The sequence below is a fragment of the Pelophylax lessonae genome (assembly GCF_965119305.1).
Source record: "Pelophylax lessonae genome assembly, chromosome: 12".
NCBI lineage: Eukaryota > Metazoa > Chordata > Amphibia > Anura > Ranidae > Pelophylax > Pelophylax lessonae.
In genome coordinates, this window is record NC_138779.1 from 194,546,439 (window position 1) to 194,572,943 (window position 26,505).

A 26,505-nucleotide genomic window follows, 5' to 3' on the forward strand; every position below is an offset into this window, starting at 1 on the left:
TCTCCATTGTTATCCTAAAAAGCCCAGAAGAGCGAAGATCTCCAATCGTGTAAAACCTTTTATTTTTTTAAATTAACTCAATAAAACCAAAAGCGTATGCGCTTGTTGCACAGTGTACTCCGCCCTGCACCCGGGTTAAAACACTCTGTCCCACTCCACCATAACTAGTGTGAGTACGGGCCGTTCGGGTGTACCTCACCACTTCCAGGTGTCCTCTGCGGATAGACGTCACTTCCTGTAGCTCCGCCCCGACGTACGTTTCATCGTGATGACGTCCTTAGAAGGCGTTACCTAATCCCACTGTCGCTTCGCCTTCAATGGGTATTCAGTAGGGTTGAGGTCCGGGTTCTGTGTAGGCCACTCAAGTTTCTCCACACCAATCTAATCAAACCATGTCTTTATGAAGATTGTTTATTGAACATGGGCACAGTCATGCTGGAGCAGAAAAGTCTTCCCCAAACTTTTACCACAAGGTTGGAAGAGTGCAATTATCTAAAATGTTTTTGTATATTGCAGTAACAGTACCTTTCACTGGAAACACCTGAACCCAATAATTTGGAGGGTGTCTACAGTTTCTGGGTCATAGCTATCCAAATCCATTTTTTTCACCATCTTTCCAATTTGTTGTTTCTTTTTAAAGGGAGATACTATTATTATTGTGAACAATGATTAAGATAAAATCGCAAAAAAAAAAGGCGCAAGCACCTAGTGCATTACAGTTGGACACCTTTAGAATTTATTTTGAATGCCGAAAATCATACTCACAAACCTGAAGAGTAAAAATTGCATAAAATGGGTCCACCTCGATGTGGAAAGGGTATATCCCTAGGTTAGGACCGCTGACGGGTTTCGGGAGACACTCTCCCTTCCTCAAACAGGTCTACACTTTCCACATCGAGGTGAAACTATTTTATGAAATTTTTACTCTTCATGTTTTTGAGTGTGTTTTTGGCATTCAAAATAAATTCTAAAGGTGTCAAAGGGTAATGCACTAGGTGCTTGCTTCTTCTTTTGTGATTTCAGTCTTTGGAGTTTCCCCATCTGAGGAGAGAAGCCCACCTATAACTCCCGTTAGAGTGAGCGCTTGGCTCATTCAGTTGTTTGAAGGATTAAGATAAGCACTGATGCAAATTACAATTTTCCCATGTAATGTCGCAGTTACCAATTCTGTGCAATTCACTAATTGAATCTATTTATCTGTGTGCACAAGGCTGTAGCTATATAGATTTCAATAATTCAGTGCTGCACGGAGTAGCAATTGGTTGCTAAACAGATTAAACAAGTGGATCCCAATGGTGTAAACTACCCAAGTAGCTTGTAGTAGGCGAAAAATCTCATGTTGTGACACAATGCACAAATACTGTGCAAATGATCGCAACTTGTGCATGCAACTTGGGTAGCTTACAGGTGCCCTTCGTTCTATCTGTTTAGCAAGCAATTCCACTCCTTACAATCAGAGACATAACTAGAACCTTCAGGGCCCCGATGCAAGAAAACATGAAGGGCCCCCTGGACCTCTGGCCGGGGCCCTTCCCTTCAAGCCTGGGGCTCTTCCCACTGATCCCGGGGCCCTTAACTCTTATTGCGGGGCCCTATATTATGGTCCCGCAGTGGGACCCTTTCATGAGTTCTGCAGTGGGCCCCCTTCCTGCCATCTTGGGGCCTCCCCACGGTGGTGGAATGCCAGGGCCCGGTTGCAAGTGTGACCTTTGCGATCCTGGAAGTTCACCCACTGGTGTCAGTAGTTTTTATTTTTTGGTACTTTAATTGTATTATTTTTTCATCATTTTATTTTTTATTTTTTTTACATAGTCACTGACTATGACTCTGTCCATTCAGAAAAGGAAGGAGGTGATAAACGACATATTTACCGACCCCTTCCTGGTTCTCTAATTTGTGACACATCCCCTGCAGCAGCCAGCAGGATAGGGGAGGGAGCACAGTGGGGGGGGGGGGCACCAGGGGAGCACACAGGGGCCCAGAGACAGCAGAACACAAGTGAAATGGATAGGAGGAGTGGCCGGGGCAGCATACAGAGGAACCAATCTCTTCTATTTTCCTCCTGCAATTACAGGAGGAAAAAGGAGGACAGTGATTTCTCGACATGCTGCCCCCGCTGCCCTTCCTATCCAGGTGTACAGGGGAGCCGCACAGGCCCTCTGGATCATGGGGCCCGGTTGCAATTGCAACCCCTGCAACCTCTGTAGTTATGCCCCTACTTACAATTATTCACAGGCGATTTTGGCAGCAGGACTGCGCTACTAGAAATCTCAAAACCTAATGCACACAAGTAGATGGATTAGGCCCATGGCATACTGACATAACAGAACATTTGTAATTTGCAGGTAAAATGATAAATCTGACTTTTCCTGTTGGACACCTTTGATGCATTTCATGTGAAATCATAAACCCGGTCTCAAGGATCATAATGTATAAAGCTTATTGCCCCTTTGCCATTTCTCTTTCAGCTGTATCTGGGTATCGTGTTGGCTGCAGTCGTCATCATCACTGGCTGCTTTTCTTACTACCAGGAGGCCAAGAGCTCGAAGATCATGGAATCCTTCAAAAACATGGTGCCCCAGGTGAGTACGATGGTATCTAGCTCTTGTAGCTCATGCTTGCTACCCTCACACATCTTTTGTAGTTGTTCATTCGTTTAGTCGTGTCCAACTCTTCTTGACCTCATGGACCATGGCGCGCCAGGCTTTTCTGTCCTCCACTGCCTCCCGAAGCTTGCTTAACTTCATGTTCTTTGTTTTGATGATGCTATCTATCCATTTTGTTTTCTGTCGTCCTCTTCTTCTTTTTCCTTTTTCCACACCTAGTTGTACATATTATAAATGGGTACTAATATTTATAGGTAAAGTTGATCCAGGGAATATCCGATTCTCTCAGGGGATCAGGAAGGAATTTTTTTCCCCTGCTGTAGTAAATTGGATCATGCTTTGCTGGGGTTTTTTTCACCTTCCTCTGGATCAACTGCGGGTATAGGATTGTGTATATGGGATTGTGTGATTGGGTTTTCTTTACTGTTTTTTTGTTTTTTTATTGGTTAAGCTAGATGGACTTGTGTCTTTTTTCAACCGAACTATGTAACTATATGCTTGCAGTAATTAATGATGTGATACTCAATATCTTTTATTTGCACTTTTTTTGCACTGACAATCTTTTCATTCATGTTAACTTTCTAGATGTCACATGTTGTGAAGGGCTCTTATAACTTTACCAAAAATTTACAAAGCTTTACCAAAATTAATCATATATCAGCTTAAGAGGTCAATAACTCGCATTTCTAGATTTTGAGGCACACAACTGCGTTTCACATACTAGCTTGCATCTTTTTTTCACTTTGGGGTGTTCTGCAATTCTCTGCAGGAAACTATAAAGATGTAGAGGGGCTCTTCCACCAGTTCAGTGAACCTTTCCTAGTACAAATTCAGGGCCTGCCATTGCTGACATCCTTCTAAAAATGCTGGCTGGTTGGCTGTTATGTAGACCCTAGCTTTAATATGTCATCTCTGACCTATGATTATGCATATCTGAAAAATTTAAAGTGATTTTTGATGTGATAGTCACATTTGTACATATTTGTTCTTCCATATTTTGTTATGGTATTAAATGAAGACATTGATAGTTTTTCCACTAGAGGGAGCTCTATGTTTGACTCAGTCACCCCATTAACCTAACACCTGTAGAGATACCAGCTGCACAGGGAGGATGGATTATCTCGGCAAAGCAGAAGTGCTCACTAACACAGATTTAGCCAGAATTGTGAACAATATTTGGGAGAAATAGGCCTTTTGTGTATATAGAAAAAGTCTTAGATCTTTGGGTTCAGCTCATGAAAAATGGGGGCAAAAACAAAAGTGTGGCGTTTATAATTTTGTTCAGTGTATGTATGTGTGTGTATATGTATGTATATTTGTGTGTGTATATTTGTATGTGTGTGTGTGTGTGTATGTATGTATGTGTGTGTGTGTGTGTGTGTGTATATGCATGTTTGTATGTGTGTGTGTATGTATGCGTGCGTGTGTGTGTATATGCATGTTTGTATGTATATATGTTTATGTGTGTGTGTATATGCATGTTTGTATATGTATGATTGTATGTGTGTCTAGCACGACCCCCTTGGGGGCTGTCCAAGCGTCCAACCCGATAGGCACTATAGGTTCAGACATTTTCTGGAAGATTCTTCAAGAATACACTGACAAATTAAATACCAGTTTGACTATTTACTGGGATAAGAAGGTAAATCAATCAACTGAACAAAAAAAGATAGAATGTCACAACAATAGGTATTGCAGTGTCACTCCACTAAACCCCCTATAATGCAAAAGGGCCTAAAAGACTGACACCGCAGGAAATAAATGCTTAACTTACAAGGTAATATATCAAATAAGTGAAAGTAACTGAGGTGATTATCCGCTTCAACTGTCAGGACTATGAATAAATGTAATAACCATAAACCTCACTTTGCTGCTACAAAGATCAAACCTAAAGTTATCTGGTATTTACCTAATAAAGTTCTATACTGTTGTCAGGGGGTCCCCTTTAGGAATTATGAAAAGTAAAGTTCCTGCTCTAGCAAGGCCTTGCTGAATCTTCACCGGCAGCTGGAGCTCTTTATCACTCTTCTATGTGATATTTGTAATATAGGTGTAGTGATGTCTAAAAGATCGTAACTGCTATCAGTATATTATGGATGCAGGGGTATACTTGTGATTGCAGGTGTCACCAGGCACTCTTGCACAGCAGCAGCGTCCACATGTGACTGTCCGGTCTCAGGCAGGACTTCTCCTCACGATGCTGCGTCACTGGAATACTCGGCTTTCACGATTCCGGTTAATCAACTCGGTGTAACCCGCTCTCCTCTCTGTGACCACCAGCATCCACCGCTGAGGACGGGCCCCGCTCTCTCCAGGCCACACTCTCAGGCCTCTGTCACCGACTCTCCTCCGGCACCTCTCTCCCCTTGATCCGTCCTCCACAAGTCCCAGAAGCAAAAGAGCGTGCGCTTGGCACCGCCCAGAAGTATATCTACTCTCCCATGATCCTTTACAAGTCCCAAAGCTCCTTGGGAGTATAGTTCCGCCTGCCATCCATATAACAATTCAACTGTAAAGAGAACACAGGCGCCACTCTGAGTTCTCTTTACAGCTGTCTCCAAGTCCCCTCTTCTTACTTGTTACAAGAGCAGCCTTCAGAGCGCAGTGTTTATGGACTCTTTGATATGGACTTTCTCATATGGACTATTGCTTGCCATTACATTCATAGAGATTTGTCCTGTTTATTGACATCCATTTTTTTTTCAGGTCCCTAGTGTGGATCCGTTGGGTCCCATAGTTTTCCTTTTTGCGCCAGTATTAATATTTTCTCATATAACAATTCACCTTCCTCGCCAGACTACATCTCCCACAATCCAATTCGCCCATTTCCGGGATCTTAAAGGAGCACTCTGAGCAGTGACTCATATATATATATATATATATATATATATATATATATATATATATATTCATAGCATAATTATATACACAGTAGTCCCAACTTGGCTACATGTGTATGTATGTTTGTGTGTGTGTGTATGTGTATGTATATATATATATATATGTGTGTGTGTATATATATATATATATATGTGTGTATGTATGTATGTGTGTGTGTATGTGTGTCTGTATATGTATGTATGTGTGTGTGTATGTAAGTATGCCTGTGTGTATGTATGTGTATGTGTGTATGTATATATGTGTGTGTATGTATGTGTGTCTATATATGTATGTGTGTGTGTATGTATGTGTGTATGTATGCGTGTGTATGGATATGTGTGTGTGTGTATGTATGTGTGTGTGTATGTATGTTTATATATGTGTGTGTATGTATGTATGTGTGTCTGTATATGTGTGTATGTATGTTTGTGTGTGTGTGCATGTATGTGTATGTATGTATATGTGTCTATGTATATGTAGGTGTGTATGAATATTCCTTTTATATGTAAATATATAAATACTGGGCATTGTACATGTATTAATAAATGAATGTGGATTTGTAAATTGCAGCCAATATAATCTATTCATGGTTAAGAATAAATACTCTCATCTTTATGAATTGAGTCTAATGTCTTTATTTTTTTGACTTTTGAACATTGTTTTTTTTTTTACCATTAACTTTATGCCTTTGTAACTGTCAGCAAGCTTTAATCATCCGAGAAGGAGAGAAGATGCAGGTGAATGCAGAGGAGGTGGTGGTGGGTGACCTGGTGGAAGTAAAAGGTGGAGACCGAGTACCCGCTGACCTAAGGATCATCTCTGCCCATGGGTGCAAAGTAAGTTTTGGCTGATTCATTGATCGGAGGGATGCTAGTGTATTTCAGTAAGCACATACTTTGAGTAATATTTGTAATCTGTACCTTCACTTTCAATCTTAATGTTTCGCTTATACCTTGCCAGGTTAAGATACTGACGCATTTCGCCCACTAAGGGACCAATAATGCCCATTAGGTAGAATGGTAGTTGCACCTCAGTGATTCTGGCCAAATAGGTGTAGCACTACTCCCTTGGGAGCTGCTGGTTATGGGTCCCCCTGGGTTACCATTAGCAACAACATGACAGTTCAGCATTTTCAAAGTGTTTTTGGCTCAGTCAGGAGACAGTGTAGGAGCTTTGGTTTATGTGGTTTTATTGGGAACTTGGATAGGAGAAGGGAATGAGTGGGATACTCCAACCTGTAACTATGCACAATCTGCTGGGACGACTGAATATTGCTGAGTGCCTCAAGGCCGCTGCTTCACCTTGTCAGCAGCAGGAGTTAAGAAGTAGTTAATGAACTATTTAGATAAACTGCACTGTACTGCAGAACACTCTTCAGGGCCCTTCCTGGCACCCCCTTTGTTCCTATTCTTCAGGGTTATCTACACAGCACCCCCTTTACTGTAATACTCTCTGTGTGAGCTGGGCTCCCTGATCCCCTGACTTTACTGCAGTGGTCCCCCTTCCTGGGCAGACCCTTAGGCAAATCTCCTGGTACTCACAGACACTGTTTTTCCCCCGAGAGACTCTGCCAGCAGCTCCGCTGTCAGCTACTCTGGATCCTCTGCAGCTCAGCTCCACACCTGGTTCACTAGGCCGACCGCCTAAGACCACCTTCCTCACACACTGCAGGAGGAGAGACAGCCGTCCACCTCCTCCTGGGACTCTGCTTCCCGCCAAAGACTCCCTGTCACATGTCCCCTCAGTAATAATGGTCAATCCCAGGATGCATTGCAGGAATGCCCTCCCACTGGTACTGCCAAAAAACCTGATGTGTCACTGGCTGGGTTTCCTCCACTGTCCAACAAGCTCCCTCACATGCGTAGGAAATACAGAATATGCAAACTCCATGCATCCCTATAGCATATACAGTACTTATCAGCAGCTTCAGGCTCCTTTCAGAGGAAGATCACATGCTTAAGTACCGGTTCACATTTGTGCGATCACAGAGATCACATGTAAATTGGAGCGCACTGCTCCTAAAATTACATGCGATCTCTGTGCGGTGCGAATTCAGCCATACAGTTTGCATGGCTGAATTCGCACCGCAATCGCACCTAACTTGCACAGGACCGTTTTTTTGGTCCGCAGCAGAATCGGATCGCATGGTGGTTCGTCAGCGGGGACTCCCATGCAGCGGGCAGGTGGCTCCGATTGCCGCCTGACACCCGTGATTGTTCCCCGCTGAGAGAGAAGAACGGTCAGCTGTTGTAAGAGGCGGTTCACATTGCCGCGACTTGTCAGGTGACTTGTAGGCCTGACAAGTCGCGCTCCCTCGCGGTCCATTGACCGCTACAGGACCCGTTCTAATAGGAGCGACACAAGTCGCTCCGACTTAGAAAAAGGGTCCTGTACTACTTCGGGGTAACCTCGGAGCGACTTGCATAGACTTCCATTATGTGAAGTCCCTGCAAGTCGCCCCTGAAGTCGTGCAGAGTCGTGTCGCCTTAGTGTGAACCGACTCTAAACACAGCCAACCGTCCTTCTCTCTGGAATGATCACAGAGTGCCTGTGATCCTTCTATTCAGGGCCGGATTAAGAGCATCATGGTCTTGGTGCTGAGGATTTTAAGGGGCCTTAAGGGCCGTGCCTTGGCATGCACCCAGAGGAGGAAGGGTGCAGCCATGCATGCCTAATTCAACATGGGATGCTGTCTCTGAAGCCCATAAACACATCCATGCATCGGCAACTGTCCCTCCTTGTCCGGCCTTCGTGCTGTGTGGGGAGGTTCTGAGGGTGCTGCCTGGGGAAGCGAGCATAGAAGCCAGACTTCTGTGTTTACAAGTGACAGAAGAGCGGTAACAGTGAATATGGCCAACCCGGGGCCTATATAAAAGGTAGGGGCCTGGAGCTGCAGCTCCAATAGCCCCTACGTTAATCTGGCCCTGCTTCTATTATTATTATTATTATTCCAATATTGTTTTTTGTTTTTCTTAATAGAAGACACACCTTGTTTTTAAGGCAACTGGATCGTATTTAACTTAATTTAACTTAAATAGAATGTTTAATAGGAGAGCTTTTAGAAAATGTTAAATATTTGGCTTATTTCTGCTCTTCTTCTTCTAGAACTCTGTTTCTCCTGCGATGCTTCTTCTTCCCTTCCTCACTTTGTCTTTTTCTTTCTCCTGTTTCTCTCTCCACCTTTTCCCTCCTTGCAGGTAGATAACTCCTCGTTGACGGGTGAATCGGAGCCCCAGACAAGGTCACCTGACTGCACACATGACAACCCTCTAGAAACCAGAAATGTCGCCTTCTTCTCCACCAACTGTGTAGAAGGTAACATTGCACAGTGCTCTGACGGATGTCACAGAATACCTAAACCCACAAAAATAAGAAATATTTAATATATTGCAGTGCCTGATCCCTGGATGTGGCCGATGAAGGGGTTTTTTCTTCAGTTGAAACGGGGGGGAACGCAGTTGTGGTGTTCTGTGAAATAGTACAGATCATCCGATAATGCCTCCGACGATCTGCGCATGTGCAGTGCGTAACGTCACTTGAACTGATCTCCCGATCAGCTGGCGTGACGTCAACACTGCGCATGCGCAGATCCACAGAACACCGGCACCTCTAGCACTGCATGTATATAATGGAAAGGGGTGCTAAGATATGTTGGGGATCTATTGTTGCTGAAAGGGGTCTATAGCTGGGAGGGTCTGTTGCTGCTGGTGGGGGATCTATTGTTGCAGATTTGGGGATCTATTGTTGCTGGGGGCTCTATAGTTGGGAGGGTCTGTTGCTGCTGGTGGGGGATCTATTGTTGCTGGTAGGGGCACTATTGCTAGAGATCTACTGTTGAGGAAGGTATTCATTGTTGCTAGGGATCTACTGTTGAGGAAGGGGGTCTATTGTTGCTGGGGGGTTCTACTGTTGAGGCAGGGGTCTATTGTTGCTGGGGGTATCTACTGTAAGGGAGTTGTCTATTGTTGCTAGGAGATCTACTGTTAAGGACGATGTATATTGTTGCTGGGGGGATGTACTGTTGAGGGAGGGGTCTACTGTTGACGGAGGTGTCTATTGTTGCTGGGGGGGATCTACTGTTCAGGGAGGTGTCTATTGTTGCTGGGGGGGGGCTCTACTGTTCAGGGAGGTGTCTATTGTTGCTGGGGGGGCTCTACTGTTCAGGGAGGTGTCTATTGTTGCTGGGGGGGGGTCTACTGTTGAGAGAGGGGTCTACTGTTGAGGGAGGGAGTCTACTGTTGAGGGAGGGGTCTATTGTTGCTGGGGGATCTACTGTTGAGGGAGGAGTCTATTGTTGCTGGGGGATCTACTGTTGAGGGAGGAGTCTATTAATGTTGGCTACTAGGAGATATATTTTTGCTGGGGAGGGTCTATTGTTGCGTAAGTGAATCTATCGTTGGTGGTGGGGTCTGTAATTGCTGGATGTATCTATTTTACTGCTTTTTTTTTTTTGTTATAATAAACAAATTCAATAGAAATTACTTTAATTCTCTAAAAGGGGCGCTACTGGGAGGTGGCTAATGGATGGTACTAAGGGACCGGTTTAAAGGTGGGTAGGGGGCGGAGACGAGGGGTGACTTGGAAGGGGGGAGTACCTGCACCTATTCTCTTAGTTTGCCCTGGGTGGATGCAGTTTTTGGGGGGTTTTTTCAGGCTGAGTACATTTTCAGCCAGTAAAGAGAATACTGTTGATCCTGCCAGAAAATGTAGTGTCCTTGTTTTTTCTGTGAGCCAAAAATAAAGCATAAAGGATGGCATGGCCATAGCTGTCTTGTGTAAACTACTAATGTTCTCACCCCCGTGTAATGGAGATGAATAGAGGAATACCTGTTAGCAGGGCTTTTTTTCAGCGGGAACGCAGTGAAGTGTATGTGCAAAGGGTATGGGGTGTGCTGGAGAGTCTATTGATGCTGGCTGCTAGGGGATCTATTGTCACTGGTGGGGATCTGTTTTTGTGTGGGGGTCTGTTGCTGGTAGGGGGATCTATTTTTTCGGGGGGGGGGGGTCTTATGTTGCTGGTAGAGATCTATTATTGAGGGAGAGGTCTATTGTTGCTGGCTGCTGGAGGGTCTTATGATACTGGCTGCTGGGAAATCTGTTGTTGCTGCTGCTGGGGTCTAATGTTGGTAGGGTGGATCTTTTGTTGCTGGGTGTGGTATTCTGTTGTGGGTGGTCAATTGGTACTGTGTGGGAGTCTATTGTTGCTGGGGAGATCTGTTATTTTGTGGGGGAATCCATTGTTGCTATGGAGATCTATTGTTGCTGGGTCGGAGTCCATTGTTGCTAGGGGAGTCTATTGTTGTGTGGGGGATCTGTTGTTGCTGGGGAGATCTATTATTGTGGGGGGGAATCCATTGTTGCTATGGAGATCTATTGTTGCTGGGTCAGAGTCCATTGTTGCTAGGGGAGATCTATTATTGTGTGGGGGAATCCATTGTTGCTATGGAGATCTATTGTTGCTGGGTCAGAGTCCATTGTTGCTACAGGAGTCTATTGCTGTGTGGGGGATCTGTTGTTGCTGGGGAGATCTAATATTGTGGGGGGGGGGGGAATCCATTGTTGATATGGAGATCTATTGTTGCTTGGTCAGAGTCCATTGTTGCTAGGGGAGTCTATTGCTGTGTGGGGGATCTGTTATTGCTGGGGAGATCTATTGTTGTGTGGGGTGGGGTATCTATTGTTGCTGGGGGGGTCTATTGTTGCTGGCTGCTGGAGGGTCTTATGATGCTGGCTGCTGGGAAATCTGTTGTTGCTGCTGGTGGGGTCTAATGTTAGGAGGGTGGATCTTTTGTTGCTGGGTGTGGTATTCTGTTGTGGGTGGTCAATTGTTACTGTGTGGGGATCTATTGTTGCTGGGGTGTGTTCTATTGTTGCAGGGGTGGGATATATTGTAATGCAGGGGATCTGTCGTTGCTGGGTTGGAGTCTATTGTTGTGTGGGGGATCTGTTGTTGCTGGGGAGATCTGTTATTGTGTGGGGAATCCATTGTTGCTATGGAGATCTATTGTTGCTGGGGCGGAGTCCATTGTTGCTAGGGGAGTCTATTGTTGTGTGGGGGATCTGTTGTTGCTGGGGAGAGCTATTGTTGTGTGGGGTATCTATTGTTTCTGGGGGGGGAGTCTATTGTTGCTGGCTGCTGGGAAATCTGTTGTTGCTGCTGGTGGGGTCTAATGTTGGTAGGGTGGATTTTTTGTTGCTGGGTGTGGTATTCTGTTGTGGGTGGTCAATTGTTACTGTGTGGGGATCTATTGTTGCTGGGGTGTGTTCTATTGTATGGGGGATCTATTGTTGCAGGGTGGGATATATTGTGCTGCAGGGGATCTGTCGTTGCTGGATTGGAGTCTATTGTTGCTAGGGGAGTCTATTGGTGTGTGGGGGGGGGGATCTGTTGTTGCTGGGGAGATCTATTATTTTGTGGGGGAATCCATTGTTGCTATGGAGATCTATTGTTGCTGGGTCGGAGTCCATTGTTGCTAGGGGAGTCTATTGTTGTGTGGGGGATCTGTTGTTGCTGGGGAGATCTATTGTTGTGTGGGGTATCTGTTGTTGCTGGGGGGGTCTATTGTTGCTGGCTGGATTGCGAGCATAATTTGTTCCCGGAAACATGCTTGTAATCCAACTCAGATGATCGTTTCCACGACCATTTATTCAGAAGTCCTTCAGTTTATAATAAATGTTAAAAGGTTGTCCCGCGCTATGGATCTATATTTAATGTTAGATGTTCTGTGTGTGCATCCGGCTGCCGCCCTCACTGTGGACAACCACCTATGTTTTGGTGTCCCAACTGAAGAATAAAAGTGCTGGTGGTGTGCAAGTGAGTGATGGTGCTGCCTAGGTATAATAAATAAATATATATGGTGATGTAAAATAGAATAAAAATGTAAAAGATCCTTCATATAATCCTTCAGTTTGTAGTCCATATAAAAGATTATAGCAATGTGATTGGTTGTGTAACGATAAAATGTCCATCTGCACATGGCCGCCTCCACACAGGGGATTAGAAGCAAAATCCATTAGGAGCTACGGAGTATAAAAGAGAAGAGAGGCGCCTCTTAAGTGTAGCAATATGGTTACATTTAATGAAGGTCCAACATTTAATAACTCACATGGTTGATGATTAAAAGAGCCACATCTAAGTATACAGGCATCTGGGGTAAAGCTGTCCGCATAGAGCAGGGATCCTCAAACTACGGCCCTCCAGCTGTTGCAGAACTACACATCCCATGAGGCATTATAAAACTCTGACATTCACAGACATGACTAGGCACGGGGCCGGCCCTACTTTGGGTCCCACTGGGTCCATCGGACCCAGGCGGCATTTTGAGAAGGGCGGCAAATTGACATCCAGGATTTTTTTTTCCAGCAGTTTTGTGTGTCATCCAGGGGTGGACTGGGCCAGGGGGCAGGGTGACAACTATCACCCTAGCCTGTCTATATACTACCCTAGCCTGTCCATACACCATCCTAGCCTGTCCATACACTACCCTAGCCTGTCCATACACCATCCTAGCCTGTCCATACACTACCCTAGCCTGTCCATACACCACCCTAGCCTGTCCATACACTACAATTGCTGTCCATATACTACCCTAGCCTGTCCCCATACACCACCCTAGCCTGTCCATACACTACCCTAGCCTGTCCCCATACACCACCCTAGCCTGTCTATACACCACCCTAGCCTGTCCATACACTATCCTAGGCTGTCCATATACTACCCTAGCCTGTCCATACACTACAATTGCTGTCCATATACTACCCTAGCCTGTCCCCATATACTACTCTAGCCTGTCCATATACTACCATAGCCTGTCCCCATATACTACCATAGCCTGTCCATACACCATCCTAGCCTGTCCATACACTACCCTAGCCTGTCCATATACTACCATAGCCTGTCCATATACTACCATAGCCTGTCCATATACTACCATAGCCTGTCCATATACTACCCTAGCCTGTCCATACACTACCCTAGCCTGTCCATACACTACCCTAGCCTGTCCATACACCACCCTAGCCTGTCCATACACTACCCTAGCCTGTCCATACACTACCCTACCCTGTCCATACACTACCCTAGCCTGTCCATACACCACCCTAGCCTGTCCATACACTACAATTGCTGTCCATATACTACCCTAGCCTGTCTATACACCACCCTAGCCTTTCCATACACTATCCTAGCCTGTCTATACACCACCCTAGCCTGTCCATACACTATCCTAGCCTGTCCATATACTACCCTAGCCTGTCCATACACTACAATTGCTGTCCATATACTACCCTAGCCTGTCCATATACTACCATAGCCTGTCCATATACTACCATAGCCTGTCCATATACTACCCTAGCCTGTCCATACACTACCCTAGCCTGTCCATACACTACCCTAGCCTGTCCATACACTACCCTAGCCTGTCTATATACTATTCCGGTATTCAGGGTGTCTCAGGTGCGGAAATTTCCATAATCAATTGGCTAGAACATCCTTTTACCCATTTTATCAGCTGTCTATATACTACCCTAGCCTACCCCTTTACTACCCTAACTTGTCTATATACTACCCAACCCTTTCCCTATACTGCCCTAGCCTGCCCCTATACTGACCTAGTGTGCCACTATACAGCCCTATTCCAGTTTCATATCATCCATGGGTGCAACGTGTTCACCGGTATGATTTTTTTTTTTTTGGGGGGGCAGAATTTAATTCTTGGACCCAGGCAGCACAATATCTTGGGCCAGCCCTGACTAGGCATGATGGTACTTGTGGTTCCTGAACAACTGGAGGGCCATAGTTTAAAGACCCTTGACATAGAGCGTCCTCCGCACTGCCGGCTCTCACCACCATCGGTCTGCAATCATGACCAGGAAGACTTCCCTGCAGTAGGCTTGAAGCACCCGTGGAGCGCAGTGTGGAAGGGATGACTTCAATGGCGGTGTGGAGGACTATCTATGTGGACAACTTTACCCCGGATGCCTGCATACTTAGATGTGCCTGTTTTATTTATCAACCATGTAAGTTGCTAAATGTTGTACCTTCATTAAATATAACCAGATTGCTACACTTAGAGGCGCCTCTCTTCTCTTTTATACTCAGTTGTGATGTGACGCTACTTGGATATCAAGACATCGCTTATTTATCAAGTCAAAATGTTGCCCGTCTTCCAAAACGCTCTCAAACCAAGTTTCTCTCAATCCAAGGTTTTACTGTATATTAAATCCAACACTCCCCTAGAAAAGCTTATAAACTTTAAGATTGTAAGCTCTAACGAGCAGGGTCCTCTGATTCCTCCTGTATTGTAATTGTATTGTAATTGTATTGTCTGCCCTCACGTTGTAAAGTGCTGCACAAAGAAGTTGAAGTCCAAAATGCATGACCAGCTGTCCTATGTTGACCAATCTAAACAGCAGCAATTGTTTTATTTGTCTACATCCTATATAAGGAGTTATTATTATTACTATACAACCCCAAGATGTTCACACACCATGTATTAAAGAGATAATATACAGTAGGTTCACTGGTTTAATTACTTTTCAGGGACGGCCCGTGGAGTGGTCATTGCCACAGGGGACAGAACTGTGATGGGTCGTATTGCCACCCTAGCTTCTGGTTTGGAAGTTGGGAAGACCCCAATTGCTAAGGAAATTGAGCACTTTATCCATCTGATCACTGGTGTGGCTGTGTTCCTGGGCATCTCCTTCTTTATCCTCTCGCTCATCTTGGGTTACTCTTGGCTAGAAGCCGTCATCTTTCTCATTGGAATCATTGTGGCCAACGTACCAGAGGGACTTTTGGCCACTGTCACTGTGAGTATTAAAATCCGGTTTATGGTATTATCTGTGTTTGTTCAGGTTGCAAATTAATGGAGTTAAAAAGTAATTTTAGGTATGGTATATTTTTACATAGTCATATTGATTCTGCTTGGACCAATGTAAGTATGTACTGTATATACCATACCTGGCTGATACCCCTGGAAGCTGGAAATCACTCAAGTAGACACGCCTGCTCCATTGATCTCCACTTGCTTCTGGGTGTTGTGCTGAGCAGCCGGCCTGATACATTCGGAATACAGGAGATTGGCCACTCAGCACGGGCGCCATGCTTTGCATTTTCGAAAAGGAATGAGAAACGTTCTCTGATTAGGCAGGGTAGAGCGCGTGCCCCTGCCTTGTACAATCTCGGAATTCTTCTTTAACTATAATACCATTTTTTTTACCAGCGAGTACGAGTACGGATACTTTCAGTCAAGTACTCAACGATACCTTTGCGATGCGAATTGAGCCCATACAAAATGAATGGACTCAAACCACACTGCAAAGAATGCCATGCAATTTGAACAGGAATTTGGTGCCATTCCTGTCCAAAACGAATGCAGTTTTCCTGCACGCTCCTGTGTGAACCCAGGCTGAAGTCACTATGACAAGCCTAGGTGCGAACCCAGGCTGACCTCACTATAGGCGCTTTTCCACTGCATGGAACCGAACGGTTTGGCTCGCTTTTGTGCTTTTCCACTGCATGGTACCGCATGGTACGGTGTTGGAACAGTACGGTATGGCGGCGCTTTTCCACTACATGGAACCGAACGGTACGGCTCGCTTAAACAGAACCACCTCGGTTGTGGTTCCAAGAGGGCCGTACCAATACCATATCCCACAATCCTTTGCATGCAGCCTTGACTGTTTTTCACTACTAGCCACCGATTGGTCAGAGAATCGTTGTTATCTCACCCACTTTCTACTTTAGTGGAAAAGCAAACCGTACCGAACCGTTCCAACACCGTACCATGCGGTACCACGCAGTGGAAAACCAAACCGAGCCAAGCAGGGCTGAGTGGAGCCGAGCCGGTACTTGCAGTGGAAAAGTGCCATAAGATAAGCCTGGGTTCACACAGGAAGACTTGGAGGTTCGCCACAGTTGGAGTGCCGAAATTGCCTACACCTGATCTAGCTTTAAGTGTTAGGGGACTGCTTAACAATTGGATAGAGTTTATTTTTTTTGGAACATCTTTTATTTTTACTTTTTTTTCCATGTGGAAGGTCACTGTGCTTGGCTACTGTTGCCAAAGACTGTTGTTCTTGGTGGGTCTTACCTGTATGGTGATGGTCACTAGAACATCAAATAACCATCAAGAAGTAGGGTTGAGGTTCAGAGTGAATTCGAATTTTGAAAATGAATCCTAATTCGAAAAGGAAACCAACTGTAATAAATGCAGTAAGGTAAAAAAGTGATAAAAGATGATGATTCCTACTTAGGCTGCTTTATAGAATAGAAAATAATAAAATAAGGCTGGGTTCACAAATGTCCGATGCAAACTGCATGTCCATTTTTACTGCATTTGTTCAGCAAATTGCATGTCCGTTTTTAAAGCATTTTTTTCAGCAGATAAGGTGCGTTTTTGACACGGTTCTGATGCTTATTTGCAAGGCTCAGGACTGGATTTTTGTCACTGCATGATTTCAGTGCTGGCCAATACAATACATAGTAAATAAAGGGTGTCAACTCCTGTAGTAGGAGCGCAATCCATGCTGAAATCCTGAACACAACTGAACACATGCACAATTCAGAAGCGTCCCATAGAACTCAATGAGCCAGAAATTCGCACCTGAACTGTGATCAGAAAACGCACAGGACACTTTTTTTAAATTCGCATTGCAGATGCATCGCATATATGTGAACAGCTTAAATGAAAATCATTGTTATTTCACATGCCATGCGAATCGGAAGCGGTTCAAAATGCACCTAATTCACATATCTGTGAACTGAGCCTAAAACTATAGAATAGAATAAAACAATAGAATAGAAAAGAATAGAATAAAACTGAATATAATAGAAAAGAATAGAGTATAATAGAAAATAAAATAATACAATAGAAAATAAAATAATACAATAGAAAATAAAATAAAAGAGTAGAAAATAAAACAATACAATAGAAAATAAAAGAATATAATTGAAAAGAATAGTAAAAATAGATTAGATTACAATAGAAAAAAATATAATCAATGTATCCGTCATCTGAAATTCAAATTCAAATCAGTTTGAAAATAATGAATATATGTAACGAATCCAAATATACTAAACTAATTCTGAAAATTAATCCTTCTGACATAACAAATTTGATGAAACGAAATTATTAACTTAAAGCGGAGTTCCACCCAAAAATGGAACTTCCGCTATTTTGCTTCCTCCCCCCCCTCCGGTGCCACATTTGGCGCCTTTCATGGGGGAGGGGGGAACGGGTACCCGTTTTTGACAGGTACCCCTTCCCCTCTTCCAGGACACGGGCCGTGGCGCAGTGTCCCGGAAGTTCGGCCCCCTCCTCCTTCCCCCTGCCGCTGAGCCAATAGGAATGCGCAGCGCGCTTTGCGCAGTAGGGACCCGGCCGTGAAGCCGCAAGGCTTCACTGCCGGGTTCCCTTTCCTAGAATGGCGGCCGCAGCACCCGAGAGCCGATACCAAAATCGGTTTCGGGTGCCAACATCACTGGACTCAAGGACAGGTAAGTGTCCTAATATTAAAAGTCAGCAGCTACAGTATGTGTACAGTATGTGTAGCTGCTGACTTTATTTTTTTTTAGGGGAATGCGGAACTCCTCTTTAACGAACGAGACAAAACAAATTTTTCTGTCATGCACATCTCTATTCTGTATAACAGAAGGGCCTAAAAAGTAAGACGTCCCTCCAGGAGTCTAGGTGGATTTCAAGAATATATGCACTACTTACAAACCTTCTGGCTAGTAAAAGGGAGTTTGTGTCTTGACTTGCATTAAGCTCTTTGGCTTACGTTTTGGTGGTTTTGCTATTAAATCATTTATAGATTATGGTCACGAATGACATAACTCTTATTGTTTTACCTTCACAGGTATGCCTAACCCTAACCGCCAAGCGAATGGCTCGCAAAAACTGCCTTGTGAAGAACTTGGAAGCTGTAGAAACCTTGGGGTCTACATCGACCATCTGCTCTGATAAGACCGGAACACTGACACAAAACCGTATGACAGTAGCTCATATGTGGTTCGATAACCAGATCCATGAGGCGGACACCACAGAGGACCAGTCAGGTCTGGGAGTCCTAGGCAGCACTGATCCCTTCTACACTGTAACCCAGCCTTTCTCAACCTTTTTAACATGGAGGAACCCTAGAAATAACATTCTGGTCCAAGGAGACCCCTAGTAATAAGCACTATATCTACAGCTCACTGTACATTTTTGTGATGGCCACTGGGAAAAATGTAGTGGGAGAAAACTTTCTTACAGATAACTAAAACGATTGTTGTTGTCAGTGTGAACTTTTCCTAAGAGGCAGAATTGGCTCCTTGCTCAAGGAACCCCAAGCAACCTCTGAAGGAGCCCTAAGGTTCCACAGGACCCTGGTTGAGAAAGGCTGCTGTAACCTCTAACCCTCATCTCACCGGTTTCCGTTCTCCCCTCTTGTGTTCTATTTCAGGTGCCTCCTTTGACAAGAGTTCCCTCACCTGGGTGGCCTTGGCTCGGATCGCTGCCTTATGCAACCGCGCTGTCTTCAAAGCAGGAAACGACAACATTCCCGTTCTGAAGGTGTGTGACGTTAGTGCCTCGACGGGAGCTGTGTAGCATTGTGTCACTGTGTGTGGCTTTTCGTCTTGTCGTATGTCCCGCTTACCGTGTATGTGTCTCTGTGTATCGGCCTCACTGTATGTTATTACGCAAAGCGAGTGTTGGTTGCCATGGGTAACGGGGGGTGCGTTTTCTGCTTCCCAGAGGGATGTGGCAGGCGACGCCTCTGAATCCGCTCTCCTAAAATGCATTGAGCTGTCCTGTGGATCGGTTAAGGCCATGAGGGAGAAGAACAAGAAAGTAGCAGAGATTCCTTTCAATTCCACTAATAAGTACCAGGTGAGTGCAGGGCCACATTTCTGCAAAGTCTATACAGGGCACCAGGAATGTCTGGGTAGTATTTATCTATTTATTAAAATCGAATAGGTCTGATGCAATTGCAAAGTGCCCCCATCCGTAATATATATCAGAAAACGTTTTGGGAACTGGTTGGGACTTTGATGGCACGCAACGAAAAGGTTTAAAATATAATAAGTTTATTGTGCATGCATTAAAAACCACAGCCATAAGTCTGTCAACATTAAAAATAGATAATCATATTGGGATCATGATATATCATCACAAGAGATGATCAAAAGAACAAATGTTTGAATCCCAACGCGTTTTAATTCATCCAGAATCTTCATCAGGGTGGTATACTGTCCAAGTGCCTGTGGTACATGCTACTCAAAATGAAAAATGTAGACATAACCCATCCCAGCAAGGAATCCCCAAGAAGCTGAAATAAGGGAACACAAAGGGCATGAGAAACCCAAAGTCAACAGTCTGGATATCTTGAGAATCATCCAGGCGAGCGTCTACCTTAAACACACCATACTGCCAGTCAGTAAAAGAAATCAGCGAGCGCTGATTTATTATTTATTTATATTAATTACAGGTTCTTATATAGCACCATCATTTTATACAGCACTTTACATATCCACTTGCCGACTGCCCTATAGCAGTTTTACTGCTACAGGGCGGTCACGCTGTGCAGAAACACACATACAGTATCTCACATAAGTGAGTACACCCCTCACATTTTGTAAATATTTTATTATATCTTTTCATGTGACAAAACTGAAGAAATTACATTTTGCTACAATGTAAAGCAGTGAGTGTACAGCTTGTATAACAGTGTAAATTTGCTGTCCCCTAAAAATAACTCAACACACAGCCATAAATGTCTAAACTGCTGGCAACAAAATGAGTACACCCCTAAGTGAAAATGTCCAAATTGGGCCCAAAGTGTCAATATTGTGTGTGGCCACCATTATTTTTCAGCACTGCCTGAACCCTCTTGGGCATGGAGTTCACCAGAGCTTCACGGGTTGCCACTGGAGTCCTCTTCCACTCCTCCATGAAGACATCATGGAGCTGGTGGATGTTAGAGGATCTATACTGGTATGGACTGGGTAATGTGTTAGGATCTATACTGGTATGGACTGGGTAATGTGTTAGGATCTATACTGGTATGGACTGGGTAATGTGTTAGGAACAAAAGGATGCCACATTGTATGATGAAAATGAAAACTATCACACTACAGAGGGCTGAATGCAAAGACACCCTGAAGATCAAAGTGAAAAAATGATGCAGCAGGCTAGTCTATTTTGCTGGAATTTAATTGCAGCAACTCAAAATGGTACTCAGTAGTATGTATGGCCCCCACGTGCTTGTATGCATGCCTGACAATGTCTGGGCATTCTTCTAATGAGACGACAGATGGTGTCCTGGGGTATTTCCTCCCATATTTGGACCAGGACATCATGGAGCTCCTGCACAGACTGAAGTACAACCTGGTGGCGTCGGATGGACTGAAACATAATGTCCTAGAGGTGTTCTATTGGATTTAGGTCAGGCAAGCGTGGGGGCCATTCAATGGTAGTAATTCCTTCATTCTCCATGAACTGGCTGCATACGCTTACCACATGAGGCCGGGCATTGTCATGCATCAGGAGGAACCCAGGACCCACTGCACCAGCGTAGGGTCTGACAATGGGTCCAATGATTTCATTCCAATACCTAACGGCAGTTAGGGTGCCATTGTCTAGCCCGTAGAGGTCTGTGTGTCCTTCCATGGATATGCCTCCTCAGACAATCACTCACCCACCATCAAAACCAGTCCTGCTGAATGATGTTAAAGGCAGAATAACGTTCTCCACGACTTCTCCAGATCCTTCACGTCTGTCACATGTGCTCAGCGTGAACCTGCTCTCATCTGTGAAAAGCACAGGGCACCAGTGGCGGACCTGCCAATTCTGGTGTTCAATGGCAAATGCCAGTGGAGCTCCATGGTGCCGGGCAGTGAGCACAGGGCCCACTAGTGGACGTTGGGCCCTCAGGCCACCCTCATGAAATCTGTTTCTGATTGTTTGGTCAGAGTGATTCACACCAGAGGCCTGCTGGAGGTCATTTTGTAGGGCTCTGGCAGTGCTCATCCTGTTCCTCCTTGCACAAAGATGCAGTTACCGGCCCTGCTGATGGGTTAAGAATCTTCTACAGTCCTGTCCAGCTCCCCTAGAATAACTTTCTGTCTCCTGGAATCTCCTCCATGCTCTTGAGACTGTGCTGAGATACACAGCAAACCTTCTGACAATGGCACGTATTGATGTGCCATCCTGGAGGAGTTGGACTGCCTGTGCAACCTCTATAGGGTCCAGGTATCGCCTCATTCTACTAGTAATGACACTGACCCTAGCCAAATGCAAATCTAGTGAAAAACAGTCAGAAAAGATGAGTGGGGAAAAAAACATGTCCGTGGCTTACACCTGTAAAACCATTCCTGTTTTGGAGGTTGTCTCATTGTTGCCTATCTAGTGCACCTGTTTCATTAACACCAAAGCAAGTTAGTGCATAATTTGTCTTTTGTGGATCTGACAAAATCTGCAACAGAAATGTTTTGGATCACCTTTCAATACCAATTTAATTATTTGTTGCACTTCACAAATTATCATTACTCTTTTCACTGTCATATTCCAACATTTGTCAACCTCCTTTTTTTAACATAGCAGAACCCTTGATGAGACCCTTTTAGGTCTAAGGGAACCCCTGACAATATTTACTATCCACAGCTCACAGTAGATTTGTTTGGTGGTCAGTGAGAAGAATTCCCCTTATGTTGAAAGTCAATGGGTAGAATATCCCTTACACTGGTTGTCAGTGAGAAAATTGTCCCTTACATTGGTTGTCAGTGTGAAGAATGACCCTTACATTTTTGCTCAGTGGATAGGATGCCCCCTACCTTGGTAGTCAGTGGGAAGATTGTTCCCTACATTGGTGATCAGTGGGAAGAATGCTACATTCATTGGTGGTCAGTAGGAAGAATGCTGCTTACATTGGTGGTCAGTGGAAAGCATTCCCCTTATATTGTAGGTCATTAAATAGAATGCCACCTACATTGCTGGTCAGTGGAAAGATTTTTCCTTACATTGTTGGTCAGTAGGAATATTGCTCCTTACATTGTTGGTCAGTGGGAAGAATGCTGCTTAAATTGGTCGTTAGTGGGAAGAATGCTCCTTACATTGGTGGTCAGTGGGAAGATTGCCCCCTACATTGGTGGTCAGTGGGAAGAATGCTCCTCACATTGATGGTCAGTGGGAAGAATGCTCCTCACAATGTGAGTCAGTGAGAAGAATGCCCCTTACATTGGTGGTCAGTGGGAAGAATGCATCCTACATTGGTGGTCAGTGGGAAGAATGCTCCTTACATTGGTGGTCAGTGGGAAGAATGCTCCTTACAATGGTGATCAGTGGGAAGAATGCCCCATACATTGGTGATCAGTGGGAAGAATGCCCCTTACATTGGTTATCAGTGGGAAGAATGCTCCTTACATTGGTAGTCGGTAAGTACAATGCCCCCTACATTGGTGGTCAGATCTTTTTCTTACATTGCAATGGTCAGTAGGAAGAATGCTCCTTATAATGGGAGTCAGTGAGAAGAATGCCCCTTAAATTGGTGATCAGTGGGAAGAATGCTCCTTACATTGGTGATCAGTGGGAAGAATGCCCCTTACATTGGTGATTAGTGGGAAGAATGCCCCCTACATTGGTGATCAGTAGGAAGAATGCCCCTTACATTGATGATCAGTGGGAAGAATGCCCCTTACATTGGTGGTCAGTGGGAAAAATGCCCCTTACATTGGTGGTCAGTGGGAAAAATGCCCCTTACATTGATGATCAGTGGGAAGAATGCCCCTTACATTGGTGGTCAGTGGGAAGAATGCCCCTTACATTGGTGATCAGTGGAGACAATGCTCCTAAAATTGGTGATCAGTGGAGACAATGCTCTTTACATTGGTGATCAGTGGGAAGAATGCTCCTTACATTGGTAGTCAGTAAGTACAATGCCCCCTACATTGGTGGTCAGATTTTTTTATTACATTGTTGGTCATTAGGAAGAATGCACCTTATATTGGCGGTCAGTTGGAAGAATGCTCCCTACGTTGGTGGCTAGTAGGAGGAATGCACATTACATTGGTGGTCAGTAGGAAGAATGATCCCCTGTACAGATATCTAAAAAGATCATTGGTCAGTGGTTCCAATTCTGAGAGGCAGAAATTGCGAATTGCTTAAGGAGCCCATAGCAACCTTCCAAAGCACTCTGGTTGAGAAAGGCTAACATTTTATCTCTGTCTACCTTTACTTCCTTACTGACATTTTCCTTATTGGCCCTTCATTTCTGCCCCTCACCCTCCTGCTCTGCCTTTGTCAATCTCTCTCTGCACAGATTAGTCCCAGCTGCTGTAGGATCCCAGCCTGATCCTTCTTAACATTCATTTCATAATAACATAAAAGCTTTTTAACTCTGCCTCCCTGGACTGTCCTGGACCGCCGTGACTGCAGGTTGCTTGGGTCTAACCAATTCATGCCTGGAGTGTACAGCCTTGCCATGACCAAGCTGTGCTTCCATTGTAACCCCTAATGGAGAGGTTTTGTACAATTTTTAAGGAATATACAGGAAAATATTTGACTGTATATATGAGGTTTTCTCCCCACTGTAACCCATAATAACATTTCTGGGTCTCAGAGAACCCTTTTTAAAAAATATTATTGGGGGGAGTGAGGGGATTGCAAACGTGCCCCTTGAATTGGTGGCCAGTGGGAAGAACGCCCCTTACAGTGATTGCGAGAATGCCTCCCTTACAGGCAGCTAAAAATTGGTGTAATTCTAGTGGCTCTGCCAAGTGGTGGTGGCCTCATTGAATGTTGATAGAGAAATTTAATCCCAACACCTAGTACCCAGTGCTAGTGGCAAAAAAATCCCCAAAGGTGTGGGAATTGAATGTTGATACTCCAACCTTTGACCAAAAGGGGAGAAGTTAAGCTCCACACCTGGACAGGTCCCATGTAGGACCTCCAAAACATGAACATATTAACATATGTAGCCCAAAACTGTGGAAATAGTGCTGCTCAAATGCCACCCAAACCTGTATCAGTCGGATAAGCATGTGGATAGAGCATAGGCCAGAAACCAGAAAGCAAGCTACTCACTAGGGGGGGAACCTCTGGGTGAGTCTAGGATGGAAAAAGACCTGGGGGTACTGGTAGACATGCAATGCCAAGCCGCTGCAAGCAAAGCCAACAGAATACTGGGATGTATAAAAAAGGGGATTCACTCCAGAAATAAAGAGATTATTCTCCCTCTCTACAAGACTCTGGTCCGGCCACATCTGGAGTATGCTGTCCAGTTCTGGGCACCGGTCCTCAGGAAGGATGTGCTGGAATTGGAAAGAGTCCAGAGAAGGGCAACAAAAATAATTCGGGGAATGGAGGACATCAGCTATGAGGAAAGACTACAAGCACTGAACCTATTCTCTCTGGAGAAGAGACGATTGAGAGGGGATATGATATCAATGTACAAATACTGTACTGGCGACCCTAGCATAAGGAACAAACTATTCAGAGAAAGGGAATACAATAAGACACGTGGCCACTCACTAAAACTAGAGGAAAGGTGGTTTAACCTTAAAATGCGTAAGGGGTTCTTCACTGTAAGAGCGGTAAGGATGTGGAATTCTCTTTCACAAGCAGTGGTATCAGCAGGGAGCATTGATAGTTTCAAAAAACTATTAGATGGGCACCTTAGAGACTGCAACATACAGGGGTATACAATGTATGGTTAAAAGCAAACACACACACATTATAGGTTGAACTGGATGGACTGATGTCTTTTTTCAACCTCACAAACTATGTAACTATGTAACCTCTAACCGGTGTCATGATGCATTCGTAAAGACACATCTCAGTAGTAATGTACATAGTCTCTTATATTGATTCACCCACTAACTATAGTAAGATCTTCTTAACTGATAATTGTATCTGCTTCTTGCCATTTCCTCCTCAACAGCTGTCAATCCATGAAACAGAGGACCCCAATGATAACCGCTACATGCTGGTAATGAAGGGAGCCCCAGAAAGGATTTTGGATGTCTGCTCCACCATCTTGATCCAAGGCAAAGAGCAGCCATTGGATGATGAGCTGAAAGAGGCTTTCCAGAATGCATACTTGGAGCTCGGTGGACTCGGCGAGAGAGTATTAGGTTAGTAGACCTATAACACTGGGGAAACTGAAAAAGGAATTTTCCAGTTAGTCCTAGCAACACAATATTTTTCCAGTTAGTCCTAGCAACATAATATTGTATAACTAACTGGCTGCCATGGGCAATAAAGATACCCCTACTTTCTGGTATTTTCAGTGATGAGACCTATTATTATGTTGGGTGTGAGAGAAATTCTAAATTTTTCATATCAGCTTCTCTTATTACAAAGGATCTTCATCATCTTGGTAGACTAGGCCTATCAAGACGAGAATGATCCTTTTCCACATTGCCAGTGTTCACCAGATAAAAAGGTCAGCAATGTTGTTTTGTCAGGGGAAGTCCTCCTTTAATAATAAATCAATAAGCCTAATTTCTTATTATCTTCTTACCTCCAGGCTTTTGCCACTACTACTTCCCAGAGGAGCTGCACCCAAAGGGCTTTGCTTTTGATACCGAGGACCTTAATTTCAGCACTGAGAACATGTGCTTTGTGGGGCTCATGTCTATGATTGACCCACCTAGAGCAGCAGTGCCTGATGCTGTGGGCAAGTGCAGAAGTGCAGGCATCAAGGTAAGCAGAGTAGACTGAATAAAAATATATTTATGTAGTAGGGGATCCCAGTTTTCCAAAGGGTCAGGATGTGAATTTCATAGAAGGTCTGGCGACAAGCGTTTTTTCTCTACCTATGGTCCAGGACCTAAATGTAACGGTAGGCAGTCCCACCAACCTGATGAAAAACCAAAACCTTATGCTAACAAATGCAAAGTAAATCAATGAGTTGAAGCTTTCTCATCTTTTTTCTTTAAAGCTGAACTCTGAGCAGATCTTAAATACCAAAATGTATTCAGCTCTGTATTTAATATGGCATCAATAATATATATTTCATCTGTATATTCAGCTTTTTG

At 44.3% G+C, this 26,505-nt stretch overlaps 1 protein-coding gene across 1 annotated transcript in view; it reads left to right on the forward strand.

Annotated features, from left to right (window-relative positions):
* ATP1A3 (ATPase Na+/K+ transporting subunit alpha 3) overlaps positions 1-26,505 on the forward strand; it is a 132,159-nt gene that overhangs the window by 85,352 nt on the left and 20,302 nt on the right. Inside the window, exons 5-13 of the mRNA XM_082273100.1 lie at positions 2,469-2,582; positions 6,188-6,322; positions 8,684-8,801; positions 15,028-15,296; positions 18,348-18,546; positions 18,933-19,042; positions 19,226-19,360; positions 25,407-25,599; positions 25,995-26,170. Coding sequence (XP_082129226.1) covers positions 2,469-2,582; positions 6,188-6,322; positions 8,684-8,801; positions 15,028-15,296; positions 18,348-18,546; positions 18,933-19,042; positions 19,226-19,360; positions 25,407-25,599; positions 25,995-26,170 — 1,449 coding nt within the window. The remainder of the gene's footprint in view (positions 1-2,468; positions 2,583-6,187; positions 6,323-8,683; positions 8,802-15,027; positions 15,297-18,347; positions 18,547-18,932; positions 19,043-19,225; positions 19,361-25,406; positions 25,600-25,994; positions 26,171-26,505) is intronic.